This window comes from Sardina pilchardus, chromosome 7 (assembly GCF_963854185.1).
Source record: "Sardina pilchardus chromosome 7, fSarPil1.1, whole genome shotgun sequence".
Lineage (NCBI taxonomy): Eukaryota > Metazoa > Chordata > Actinopteri > Clupeiformes > Clupeidae > Sardina > Sardina pilchardus.
This window is the reverse complement of record NC_085000.1, coordinates 13273400-13287428: the sequence shown is the minus strand read 5'-3', so window position 1 is coordinate 13287428 and position 14029 is coordinate 13273400. Positions and strand designations below refer to the sequence as shown.

The 14029-nt window shown below is 46.7% G+C and overlaps 2 protein-coding genes across 2 annotated transcripts in view; both read left to right on the top strand.

Moving 5' to 3' along the window:
* lmod1a (leiomodin 1a (smooth muscle)) overlaps window positions 1-4653 on the top strand; it is a 13320-nt gene extending 8667 nt beyond the window's left edge. Inside the window, exons 3-4 of the mRNA XM_062540216.1 lie at window positions 674-1910; window positions 2951-4653. Coding sequence (XP_062396200.1) covers window positions 674-1910; window positions 2951-2977 — 1264 coding nt within the window. The 3' untranslated portion in view covers window positions 2978-4653. The remainder of the gene's footprint in view (window positions 1-673; window positions 1911-2950) is intronic.
* Window positions 4654-8457: 3804 nt separating this feature from the next.
* On the top strand, window positions 8458-13802 carry LOC134087014 (CMRF35-like molecule 5). The gene is made up of 7 exons (XM_062540215.1): window positions 8458-8608; window positions 8932-9261; window positions 10009-10089; window positions 10865-10942; window positions 11398-11491; window positions 12994-13044; window positions 13772-13802. Exons 1-7 carry the CDS (start codon window positions 8572-8574, stop codon window positions 13800-13802), a joined length of 702 nt encoding a protein of 233 aa, XP_062396199.1. The 5' UTR covers window positions 8458-8571.
* Window positions 13803-14029: the final 227 nt, after the last annotated feature.

Genomic DNA, 14029 nt, shown 5'->3' with positions numbered 1-14029 from the left:
TAGAAAAAAAAGAAGAGGAGGAGGATGAGGAGGTGAAAAAAGAGAGGGAGAGAGAGAAAGCAATGGAGGAGAGGAGGAGGAGAAGAGGCATGATATCTAAATGTTTAGAGGAAAAAACAGAAGATAGAAACAGTCAGACGGAGGAGAGGAGAAAGACAGAGAGAGGAGTGGAGGAGAAGAGGGAGAGAGCAGTGGAGGAGAGGAGAGAGAGTGGAGTGGAAGAGAGGAGGGAGTTAACAATGGAGGAGAGGAGAGAGATAGCAATGGAAGAGAGGAGGGCCAGAAGAGGCTTGGGTTCTAAACAGGAAGAGGGAAAAGGAGACAGCCAGGTGGAGAAAAGAGAATGGAGAATGGAGGAGAAGAGAGAGGAGAGGAGAGAATGGAAGAGAGAGGAGACAATAGAGGTGAGGAAAGAGATGAAGAGAGAGGAGAGGAAAGAGGAGTGGAAAGAGGAGAGGAGAGTGGAGAAGAGAGAGAGCAGAGACAGATCTGAGGAGAAGTCAGGCAGACTGGGTAGAGAGAAGAGCAGGAGAGAGAGAGAGGAGGATAGAGACAAGAGGAGGGAGGAGGGGAGAGAGATGTCCGAGGATCGCTCACACAGACGGGCCAGAGCGAGGAGCAGAGAGGACAGTCGGGAGGTCAAGCATCGGAGTAAGAGCTGTCCGCCCAGCAGAGAGCCTGAGCCGGAGGAGGAAGAGGAGGAGGAGGAGGAGGAGGAGGAGGAAGAGGAGGAGGAAGAGGAGGAGGAGAGCGACGAGGCCTCCAGCATGTTCGACGGCCTCTTGGAGCGTGTCCGTAGCAACGACCCCGAGCTGACGGAGCTCAACGTGAACAACTCGGACGCCATCCGCACCGACACGCTCCTGCAGCTGGCCGAGGCCCTGCGGCGCAACACGCACGTGCGCTCCTTCAGCCTGGCCAACACGCGCGCCAACGACCACGTGGCACACGCCGTGGCGCTCACCCTCCGCGCCAACGCCACGCTGGCCAGCCTCAACATGGACTCCAACCAGCTGACGGGCCGCGGCATGCTGGCGCTGGTGGAGGCGCTGACGGAGAACGCGGCGCTGACGGAGCTGCGCTTCCACAACCAGCGGCACATCTGCGGCGGCCGCACGGAGATGGAGCTGGCGCGCCTGCTGCGGGACAACGCCACGCTGCTCAAGCTGGGCTACCACTTCGAGCTGGCCGGCCCGCGCATGACCGTCACACACATCCTGAGCCGCAACATGGACCGGCAGCGCCAGCGACGCCTGGAGCAGAGGCAGCAGGCCCAGGCGCAGAGCGGCAGCCAGAACCAGAACCAGAACCAGAACACGGCGCAGCAGAACCCGAAGGACCAGAAGGCCCAGCAGAACTTGCAGCAGAAGCAGCAGAGCGTGCCGAACGCGCCGAAGCAACAGAGCCTGCAGAAGAAGGAGCCGAACGTGCCCAAGCAACCCTCTCAGACGGGCCTGGCGTCCAGGAGGTTCCTGCCGCCCCAGCAGAACTCGGTGACCCAGAACGAGCAGCAGGCGCCGGTGGGCCAGAAGCCGGGCCGGACCCAGAGGTCGGACCCAGCGTCCGGTAAGACGTCCGGTGCCGTGGACGCCTTCAGGCAGAAGTTCTCCAATCAGCCCAATCACGTGGACAAGCCGGGCACCGCCGTGCCCTCCAAGACCCCCTTCGCCAAGCCCCCACCGGCCCCCACCCCCCCGGGTAAGGACGGGGCACGGAAGGGTGTGTGTCCTCCCCCCGCCCCCCCTCCGCCCGCTCCAGGGCTGGATGTGCAGGCGCTGAGACGCACCCTCACGCCGGTGTCCCAGAGGAGAACCGAGAACCGGGCCGGAGAACGCGGAACCGAGAGGAACTCCAGAGACCAGCTGCTGGCGTCCATACGCAGCAAGAGCAGCATGACAACCCTCAAGAAGGTGCCAAACATATACACACACACACACACACACACACACACACACACACACACACACACATACAGTACACACACAGTGTACTGTGTCCAGAAGGCCCTGCTGGGGGGGTGTGGTGATAGTGGTCATCCGTTGGGATTTGTCCAGTCTTCTGTAGTATACTTCAACATCTATAGCATACTCAAACATATGTAGTATACCTAAACATCTATAGCATACTCAAACATCTGTTGCATACTACTATATGGTCTGTATCGTACTTAAACAAACATACAGCAAATACCTAAGCTTCTGTTGTACACTTAAACATCAGTAGCATACATAAATAGCTGTCTTATATATCAGTACTTAAAACATCTGTCTCATACTTGAACATCTGTAGTATACTGAAATATCTGTAATACTCTTAAACCTCCTTCAGCTATGCTGCTGTTGGTAGAGCAGCTTCCTTGGGTAGCCGGAGTCAGTGTGGAGTGTTGTGCCTCAGCTCTTTAAAAAGAGCAGGAATTGGTAAACAATCCTTATCTCGAGTGTTTCCCAGAACAACTCCGTCAGGAACGCAGCTCTCAGTCGAAATGCCTCCAGATGGTCCACCAGGCTCACCCTGCCCTGTGTAATGTGTGTGTGTGTGTGTGTGTGTGTGTGTGTGCACGCTCTCCATCCTCTGTCTCTGTTTACCACCTAATTGTGCCTGTTGAGGTCTCCACGACGATGGATACCTTGACAGGGACAAGACGGACGCAGCCATTCCCAGTCACACTCCTCCTCCCGACAATTGCACTCATTGATCCTACTGCAGTCTGCTTTTTAAAAAATCACTATTTTTGACACCTTCTATTTTCTTCACTCTTACTGCACTCTATCTCTTTAAATGTTCCTAGAATTGTTGTTAGAATTACTCATTAAAAAGCTTAAAATGTTTACCATGTTGTAAGTCGCTTTGGTTAAAAAGCGTCAGCCAAATGTACTGTAATGTAATGTCTCTCTGTCTCTCTCTCTCTCCCTATCTCCTTCCTCTCTTATTCTCTCTCTCTCTCTTTCAGGTGGAGGTGCCCAAGTTGCTGAGGTAACAGTGGAGAGGGTGACCAGGAGTGGCCCAGCCCAGCGGTACTGTAAGGAGCAACACCCCTCATCTACCCCTGTGGACTCACTGATGCCCCAGAGACCGTCTGTGAAGTGATGTGATGTGAATGTATACTCTAGACTGTTCTGGAATGATTGTGATTGTTCTAGACTGCTCTGGAATGATTGTGATTATTCTAGACTGCTCTGGAATGATTGACTGTTCTAGGCTGTTCTGGAATGATTGTGACTGTTCTAGGCTGTTCTGGAATGATTGTGACTGTTCTAGACTGCTCTGGAATGATTGTGACTGTTCTAGGCTCTCCCTGGAGGAAGGGAGGGGGCTTTTCTTTTGGCGCATCTCAGCCTGATCCCCACGAGGCCCAGTTCCTTCCTCCAGTCTGGTGAGGTGTGCTGAGGTGAGGACCAGTGTGTTGAGAAGAACGAGGACCCAGCCACGGGTTGGGCTCATCTCCGAACCGCTCTGGCCCAGACTGGTAACAGAACTGGCCCGGCTCCACTCCCGAGCCACACAGTGCCACAACGGTCTCATGGGCCATCGTGTATCTTACCTTCTCCTGATGAAACAAATCTTTCCTTATTAAAAAAACTTAAAAACTACAAAAAACTTAATTCTAAATTTTCAACTGAAACTTAATTATGTTTTCATGGGTGGCTGGATTGAGTCAGAACTGCACAAGTCTTAATTTGGGAGTTTCTCAGATTTGAAGGGGATTGGAGGCTAGACCTGGCAACGCTGATGGAATGTTAGATACGTCAGTGTCAAATTACAGGCCAGAACTTCTCTGAGCAGTCCGAGTGTGTCAGGAGGAGGGCAGTAGTATTGGGTGAGCACCCCTCGGCAGGGCAGTAGAACTACGTGAATACCACTCAGCAGGGCAGCAGAACTGGGTGAATACCCCTTGGTAGGGCAGTAGAATTGGGGTAACACCCCTTGGCAGGGCAGTAGGACTGGGGTAATACCACTCAGCAGGGCAGTAGGACTGGGGTAATACCCCTTGGCAGGGCAGTAGGACTGGGATAATAGAGGTCAACAGTTCCGTGCCTCTCTGATTCTGGATGTAAGATGCTAGTTCATTTTTTCCATTGAGAACCTTTCTCACCTTTTCTTCTTGAAATGAAATGTTGTATGAGTCACGTCATAGCTAGTCAGCCTAAGGTAGAGTCTAACCATTCTGATTTTCCCAGACGTTGATGGGAGAAATGAATGGGAAACTTACTTCCGGAAACTAAGCTCTCTTGGAGGAGGGGCGGGACTGTTGAACTCTGAACCCAGACTGAAGGTCCGTCTCTTACACTCTTGTCCTGGAGTATGTGGGTGAAATGTCCTGAGAGATGGGGATTGTGAGGGAGTCATTTATTCAGAGAAATGTTTTACGTTTATTTTTTTTTAATTGAGCCTTTGCTACGTTATGGTCTTAGAAAGTAGTTGGATTCACACGTGTTGGTTGGGTGTGGTGAGATCTCACTGAGTTACAGTGCGCAAAAGTGTTTTTTTTTGTTGTTGTTGTTTGTTTTATTTGTACAAGTTTATTCATTCAGATTGCTTGTGCAAGCAGTGTATGTGTCTGTGTCCTCACAAGATAATCCACTCTCTAGGGGAGGAATGCTAGGACAGACATGTGCACATGTTTCTCCTTTTGCAGCGTTTGTTTGTGATGAGTTTGCGTTTGTATTAAACATGTGACACACTGGCTCAGTGTTAAGTGGGTCTTGTAACACACACACACACACACACACACACACACACAAACACACACACACACACACACACACACACACACACACACACACACACACACACACACACACACACACACACACACACACCAGTGTTGTAGTCAAGTCACTATGCCTCGAGTCCGAGTCCAGGTTCGAGTCTCCAGTGTCCGAGTCCGAGTCAAGTCCAAGTCATTAAAAACAAATTTCGAGTCGAGTCCAAGTCGAGTCCACTACTCATCCGAGTCAAGTCCGAGTCGAGTCAATATTGATTCAAGTCGAGTACTTTTTGGTCAAGTCGAGTCCAAGTTCCGCACTAAAGTAAGCACTTTAAACTAAAAACTAAAAAAGTCCTAATGGCGGCCGCTATGAACTTTCATACAGGGGCGTCTGCAGGAATGAATGGTAAGCAAACTGTAAACACAAATCTCATGGTCAAAGTCGAGTCTTCGCCTCAATTTTCGAGTCTGAATGCTTTGAATGTACGAGTCCGAGTCCAAGTCCGAGTCATTCAGTGCTCGAGTCCAAGTCAAGTCACAAGTCTCTAAATTTGGCTAATGACTCGGACTCGAGTCCGAGTCCTGGACTCGAGTACTACAACACTGGCACACACACACACACACACACACACACACACACACACACACACACACACACACACACACACACACACACACACACACACACACACACACACGCACACACACACACACACTCCTCTTACCTCCTGGTTTGTATGCATTGTCACACACACACACACACACACTCATTCCTCTTACCTTGTATATATAGTCAGGCTAATCAAGTGTATCATAACAGTACGTAGGTCTTAAAGAAAGATCTGTAACAGAGCTGAGGGAATACAGGCAGGCCCAGGTGAGTGTGTGTGTCTGTAACAGAACTGAGGGAATACAGGCAGGCCCAGGTGAGTGTGTGTGTCTGTAGTTTGACTTGGTCTTCGTAAACAGTGTGAGTGTTTGTGTCTGTAGATTGACTTTTAGTAAACAGTGTGTTCTGGAAACAAGTGTGTGTTTCCGTTTGCATGTGTGAGAGAGGTGTATGGGTAATGTATGTGAGATTGTGAGCGAGTGTGTAATGTGTGTGAAGTGTGTATGTTTCTGTAATGTGTGTGTGTGTAATGTATGTATAATTTGTGTGTGTGTGTATAATGTATGTGTGTGTGTTAGTGTGAGTGTGTGTGTGTGTGTGTGTGTGTGTGACTGTTAGTGTGTGTGTGTGTGTGTGTGTGTGTGTGTATCGTTAAAGAGAGTGTGTGTGTGTAGTGAGGGTCTGACTCAGGCTTGTTTAGGTGTGCTCCAGTCTCTCCCTCCTCATATGCCCATATATGGAGTGGGCTCCACACAGCAGCACAGCAGCCCAGCAGCATCTAAGAATAATCCCCCCACTGCACTGCACTGCCCACTGCCTAATGAGCAGAGAAAGACCAGCTGGCCACAGGGGAATGAGCAGGGTGTGTGTGTGTGTGTGTGTGTGTGCGTGCGTGTGTGTGTGCGTGCGTGTGTGTGTGTGTGTGTGTGTGTTTGTGCGTGCGTGTGTCGGTGTGTGTGTGTGTGTGTGTGTGTGTTTGTGCGTGCGTGTGTCGGTGTGTGTGTGTGTGTGCGTGAGTGTGTGTGTGTTAAGAGAGAGAGGATGTATGATAGTGTTAGATAGTGAGAGAGTGTGTGAGTGTGTATCTAAGAGAGACAGGCAGAATAAATGTGTGAGGAGTTTGTATTTGTGTGTGTGTGTGAGGGTGTATGATAGAGTGTGTGAGTGTGTATAAGAGAGACAGGGAGAATAAGTGTGTGAGGAGTTGTGCATGTGTGAGAGAAGGGGGAGAAGATCTGATCTACTTTGGATAAGCGTGTGTGTGTGTGTGTGTGTGTAAGAGAGAGAGAGAGAGAGAGAGAGAGAGTGTGTGTGTGTGTGTGAGTAGAGTAAAAAGTGTGTGAAAGTTTGTTTATGTGACCACAACACATCCATTCTGACCAGGGAATCATCAGAGATGTGAGAGTCTGAAATGTTCCCTGAACAAAAGCAGAGGAGAGTAGAGTAGAGGCAGCAATACAAGGGAGAAGGAGAGGGAGGAGAGAGGAGTGTGTGTGTGTGTGTGTGTGTGTGTGTGTGTGTGTGTGTGTGTGTGTGTGTGTGTGTGTGTGTGTGTGTGTGTGTGCGTGTGTGTGTGTGTGCACGCGCGTGTGTGTGTGTGTGTGTGTGTGTGTGTGTGTGCACGTATGCGCCTATGCGCGTGTGTGCGTGCGTGCGTGCGTGCGTGCTTGCGTGCGTGAGAGAAGTTTGTGACAGAAAAAGAGAGAAGTGTGTGAGAGAAGTGAGAGAGAGGAGAGAGAGATGAGTGTGAGAGAGGGAGAGAGAGAGGGGAGTGTGTGAGAGAGAAAGGGAGAGAAGGACAGCCCGACACACACATTTGAACACACTGAAGTAGCTACGCAGGTTTGTCCGTATCACCATGGTGATTCATCTCGGGCGTCAGCTAGGTTCCACTGCACACGATGAGAATTTCTCCTTGCAGCTTGAGATGTTCTTAGAAAATCTTTTTCCGTTACATCATTTTGCAGATTGTGACAAACTTGAAACTTGTGAAATCTAATAGCAACCTACCCAAAGTCTTCTTTTTATTTAGCCTATTCCAGTTTCAACTACATTTATGAGGGAACATAAAGATTTGTGGTCTTAAGTATTGGTTTTGCTAAGAGTGATTCATAACAGGCGTTAAACTGTCATAGAGTCTTAGTTGGACATTTAGAACATTTTGTTCAAATAGAACACTCCAAACAGACTTACACTAAAATAAGACTAGACACGTTGAACAAAACACACTGAACTGAAAACGCAACACACACACACACACACACACACACACACACACACACACACACACTTGGATCATTTGAGAGTAAACAGGACAGTGCTGTTTGAAGAGTAGGACTGTAGTCTTGTAGCATCTTTGTGCAGTGCATTCATTAGACCACAGGGGGGCAGCAGACTCCATCACTGCAGACTAGTTGGTGCTGGAGGGCCGATCCAGCGCTTCTCTGCTGTCTTGGAGACACTGTTCTAAACCACAACTCCACCGATCTGTTCCAAACTACTGTTCTAAACCACCCCACCACCACTCTGCCTCCACTGTTCTAAAACACCCCACCACTGTTCCAAACTACTGTTCTAAACCACCCCACCACTGTTCCAAACTACTGTTCTAAAGCACCACCACAACATAACACAACACAACTGTTCTAGACCTACTGTTTTAAAACACCCCACCACCAGCACTGTTCCAAACTACTGTTCTAAATTACTCCACCACTACCATATGGCTCTGCCTCCACTGTTCTAAGCTACTAATTCTAAACCACCCCTCCACAACTGTTCTGTTCTAAACCACCCCACTATCACTGTTCCAAACTACTATTCTAAACCACCCCACCACAACTGTTCTATTCTAAACCACCCCACTATCACTGTTCCAAACTATTGTTCTACAGCACTACCCCACCACAACTGTTCTACACTACTGTTCTAAAGCACCACCCCACCACCACTGTTCTACACTACTGTTCTAAAACACCCCACCACCACCAGTGTTCCAAACTATTCAAAGACACCCCATCACCAACACTTCTCTAAACCACTGTTCATAACTGACCAATCACAGCGTATTGTTCAATTTCCTTGTTGTGAGTGAGGGGATGTTGAGCTACCACAAACTGCTGGCTGGTTGGTCGGTTCTGTTTCAGTGCTGACTATTTGAAAGGGAGTGGTCGTGTGTGTATTTGAGTGTATGTATAGTATGTGGGTGATGGCAGCACAGCAGTGGCGTTAAGAAAAGACCGACAGGAACAAGATGAGGACAGCTCTGTGGATTCTCTCCCTCTGTTCTGGTGAGTTTGTGTGTGAGTGTGTGTGTGTGTGTGCGTGTGTTAATCTATTATAGCTGGTGATGAATGAGGACTAACATTCAAGTTAAAGTGCAGAAGGAGACCGCAGTGCAAATGGTTCTGCTAGAAGTACAAGACTGAAATGGAACAAGGTACTACAAATTAGGCCACAACTGTACACTGACGCATAACAAGGAAAACTTGATCTCACTGCACTCCACTCTCTGTCCATAGCTCCTCATAGTTACCGGCTTAAGATGGCAAATTGAATTAGAAGAACTGGATTAACTTGATTTCTGTTTAATTTAATCTGATATTCTCCATAGTTCAGACAGGAGTCCTGACGGCACCCATACTTGTGTTTGGAACTGAAGGAGGAAGAGTGGAATTAACATGCCCATATCCAGTTGAGCACATATTCACCCAAAAGTACCTCTGCCGGGAGCCTTGTGGGCGGAGTGATGTTCTCATCACATCAGGAAAGAATGGCAATGGAGAAAGAAAGGGAAGATATTTAACTGTGGACACCACAAGTGCAAATACTTTCTCAGTGATCATCTCTAATCTGCGGCTGGGTGATGCTGGAGTTTACTACTGTGGGCTTAATCAGTGGGGTGAAGACACATTAGTCAAAGTGGTGCTGGCCGTCAGTAAAGGTACGTCACACTGCCTCTCACTGCTGCGCCAGCAATCTGTCATGCCTTTACGACGCTTTACCAAAATAGTGCACATTAACGTCATCTTCACAACAGCACTGAAATACACAGCTCTTCCTCCTCATCCTCTTCCTCTCTGCCTCCTGCTCATCTCCACTGCAGTAGACCCGACACAGACACACTTAGGGTGTGATGAGGGTGACAGTGTATTTTGCAGCAGTGCTCGCTGTGGCCAGAGTGAAGTCTGGCGTGGGTTGAGTCAGGCCAAATGAATCAACTAAAGATAGACAGATAGAGCAGAATTTAACACTAGTTGCATGTGATTGGCTTATTCAATTTCACTTCACCGAAGAGGTTTCGCCCATTTCAGAGTCCGGTTAAATTTTGAGATCCGTATCACTGTCTTGATTCAGGAGGAGGTTATGTTTTTCGCTTGGCAGTGTAATGGATACAAGGATACAAGGAGGTTTATTTGTCACATGCATATGATTACTAAGTAAAGAATGCAGTGAAATTGTCAGTTCCTTCGCCTGTTGTGCATATGGCATGGTATGGCCACGTGGTGGCGATCTGAACAGTTTAGGTTAAAATGTATGACAACCAAGGAAGAACAATACAGGCGGAGGTCTGCGCTCTCTGAGTGCTTTTCTTGTGTTTATTATGTTTTATGTGGAATTGATTACTCTTTGATTATTTGTGTTTCATTATCATGTTTACTGAGTTTGTTTGTGTTTGTCTGTGTCTCAGCTCCAACACCTGTGTCTCCTCCATCCACTACTAAAGCCCCCACCCATCTACAGGATACATCCAACACTCTACCCACTACAGGTACACACACACACACACACACACACACACACGCACACGCACACGCACACATCCACCACTAAACCCCACCCATCTACAGGATACATCCAGCACTCTACCCCCTACAGGTACACACACACACACACGCACATGCACACGCACACGCACACGCACACGCACACATCCACCACTAAACCCCACCCATCTACAGGATACAACCAACACTCTACCCCCTACAGGTACACACACACACACACACACACACACACACACACACATCCACCACTAAACCCCACACATCTACAGGATACAACCAACACTCTACCCCCTACAGGTACACACACACACACACACACACACACACACACACACACACACACACACACACACACACACACACACACACACACACACACACACACACACACATCCACCACTAAACCCCACCCATCTACAGGATACAACCAACACTCTACCCCCTACAGGTACACACACACACACACACACACACACACACACACACACACACACACACACACACACACACACACACACACACACACACACACACACACACATCCACCACTAAACCCCACCCATCTACAGGATACAACCAACACTCTACCCCCTACAGGTACACACACACACACTTCATCATGATGTTTCCAGCATTCAAATGTTCTGAAATATGAACAGCACAGAACTCTGTAAAATACGAGTACGGTAACATTGAAATATGGCAACTAACTTTATGATGTACATTTATGGCTTCCCCCAATCTTCCTTTTGCCTCCAGATGCACCATTTCCAACACCTTTACACACAGTCACACCTACGAGTTCTAGTGGATATGGTAATATGAACTCAAATACAGGTACAGTACACACACACACACACACACACACACACACACACACACACACACACACACACACACACACACACACACACACACACACACACATAGAGATAGAGATATAACCAGCCATATAAAATAAAGCAATAACCTAGAGTGGTAGCCATATATACTTGTAGCCTATAGCTATTGCCATATAGATTAGATTAGCATACCATGAAAGCCATAGCTAACCATGAAGCCAATGGTACACTATAACCATTTAGATTATGGCTCTGCATCTTGTTTAGTTGAACTCATAATGTATGGCAACCTAGGAAGAACAATACAGGCGGAGGTCTGCACTCTCTCAGTGCTTTTCTAGTTCTGAATGTGGTTAAGACACATTATGTTGGAGATGTGGGTGGAGTAATGATGTCCTGTTAAACAGTATTCCCAAGTGACATCTATTCTATTGTCTGCTTCTCTCTCAGACTCCGTCATCTGGATGGTGCGTTTTGGGATTATTCTGGGACTGCTGTTGTGTGCTGGATTAACGCTCCTTTGGGTGCACAAGACAGGGTTATGGTCAGCTCCATCTTGCTTTACGTGTCCGTAATGTACACATCATTCTGTACGTGTCCGTAATGTACACATCATTCTGTACGTGTCCGTAATGTACACATCATTCTGTATACGTGTCCGTAATGTACACATCTTTCTGTAGGCTATGTATCCGTAATGTACATCATTCATTACCTCCGCCAATGAGGTTATGTTGGTAACACTTTACATTACAGATCGGTAATAAGTGGGTAATGTTATGGTAATATGCATGCAATTTCATGGTAATAATATTTTTAAACCACATATTACAAATAATTAATGTGTAATTTCTAGACTGTGCAATTACCATACTACAACAACAATGCAAATAACTTGGATTTAATATGTACTTACCGAAGCAATAAATATTTAGGATTTGCTTACTGTGATGTAATATTTCTGTAATTACACCAACATGATGGTGCTATGAAGGACTAAATTACATAGTAACTTCTAAGCGTTATGGCACAATTACACAGTGGTCAAAGTTTTTGTAGTAGGGCCTAGCCTAGTTAGTTTGATGGTAAAATGTGACCTGTTATCTGTTATTATGATGAAATAAATAAGGTAATTTGACTAATTTCACAATAACTGTCTGATTCAAACAACAATGGGGGCACGCAGCGAGGAGTCTTGTGCTGACATTGATGCTATTTCAACTGTTTTGTCAGATCTATCGAGTATTCATTCTTTAAAAGATGAACAGAGAATGGTTTTGAAGCCATTTATTGGTGGCAAGGATGTTTTCACTCTTCTTCCGACCGGGTTTGGCAAGAGCTTGAAGTAGCCTAGCACGTCATTCAAGATAACGGACAAGTGGTTTATCAAATCACATGCAAGGCCCCGCCTTCAGAAATACATCTCGTATCGAGAAGTCCCAGATCCTTATGTGAAGCTCAGCGAACTACAAGTATCTGGCGAGAGTCAGGTTAGGTAATTGCAGCAATTGTCTTGAAATTACACATTAAAGGTATACTATGCAGGATTGGCGATTTCATCGCCGGTTTCGCTTTCACTTTTCGTTTTCGCTCGTTTTATGCTTGCATGTGTCTCTGCAGCTTCCCCTACAGCTTTAGCGCGATTTTTTTTACAAAATTCCTCAATCGGTCAGTCTGCCGTGCCTTTTCATGAGACTTTACATGACACTTCCTGGAGTAGAGCATGGGTGTGTGCCCGAGGTCTCCTGAAGTTGCAAGTGTGTTTCTACCGCTACAGACCACTAGGACGGCCAAAAAAAACACTGTTCGACCGGTAATGACTCCTTTAATCATATATAACAGTATGGAACGAATTGATTAACTGAAAAACGTTGCATAGTATACCTTTAATTATTTGTAATATGCGCTTTAAAAATATTATTACCATTAAATTGCATACATATTACCATAACATTACCCACTTATTACCAATCTGTAATGTAAAGTGTTACTGTTATGTTTTCATCGGGGTTTGTTTGTTTGTTTGTTTGTTTGTCTGTTTGTTAGCAAGATAACTCCAGAAGTTATGGATGGATCTCGACAAAATTTTCAGGAATGGTCTGACATGACCCAAGAAAGAAACAACTACATTTTGGGAATGATCCGGATCACCGTCTGGATCCAGGAGGCGGTTATGTTTTCGCTTGGTGGAGGTCTGCGTTCTCGGAGTGCTTTTCTTTGTCTGTCTGTCTTTTTGTTAGCAAGATAACTCAAAAGGTGATGGATGGATTTCGATGAAATCTTCAGGGAATGTCAGAAATGACCCAAGGAAGACACGATTACATTTTGGGAGTGATCCGTATCACTGTCGGGATTCCGGAGCTGTTTATGTTTTCCGCTCAGCGGTGTAATGGCATGATATAGCCAGTCACGTAGTGGCGATCTAAATGTTTAGGTTCAAATGTATGACAACCAAGGAAAAACAATACAGGCGGAGGTCTGCACTCTCTTAGTGCTTTTCTAGTTCATAATGTACTTTTCATTCATATTCACTGTGTATCTGCTCTTCTGGAGATTCAGGTTCATGTTCACGCTGCGATCTGTAAAAAAAAGAAAAATCTGTGAAAAAGTTAGACAATCCTTTAATAAAGAAGTGTTAAGCCTCTCTTACAGGTACACACATGTTCTTTCTTTTTGTTTTCACAGGTCTCTCTCTCTCTCTCTCTCTCTCTCTCTCTCTCTCACACACACACACACACACACACACACACACTCCTGCTTTGAAGTGTGCAAGATTTGTTGTGTCCACTGCACCACTGTGACGTGTGTATTCCCTTTGAATGAGGAAGCAGCTACAGTACTGTGCCACTGTGTGACCAGGACTATTTAGCACTGTGGGGTGTTGGAGTTAACACTATAGTGACCAGGACTATTTAGCACTGTGGGGTGTTGGAGTTAACACTATAGTGACCAGGACTATTTAGCACTGTGGGGTGTTAACACTATAGTGACCAGGACTATTTAGCACTGTGGGGTGTTGGAGTTACTGTAACACTATAGTGACCAGGACTATTTAGCACTGTGGGGTGTTGGAGTTAACACT

Bases quoted from the DNA above. Each gene is read 5' to 3' on its own strand.
- LOC134087014 (XM_062540215.1), top strand. From the start codon at position 8,572: ATGAGGACAGCTCTGTGGATTCTCTCCCTCTGTTCTG. The intron at 8,609-8,931 runs GTGAGTTTGTGT...TATTCTCCATAG, and splicing joins GATTCTCTCCCTCTGTTCTG to TTCAGACAGGAGTCCTGACG. The intron at 10,090-10,864 runs GTACACACACAC...TTTTGCCTCCAG, and splicing joins CAACACTCTACCCACTACAG to ATGCACCATTTCCAACACCT.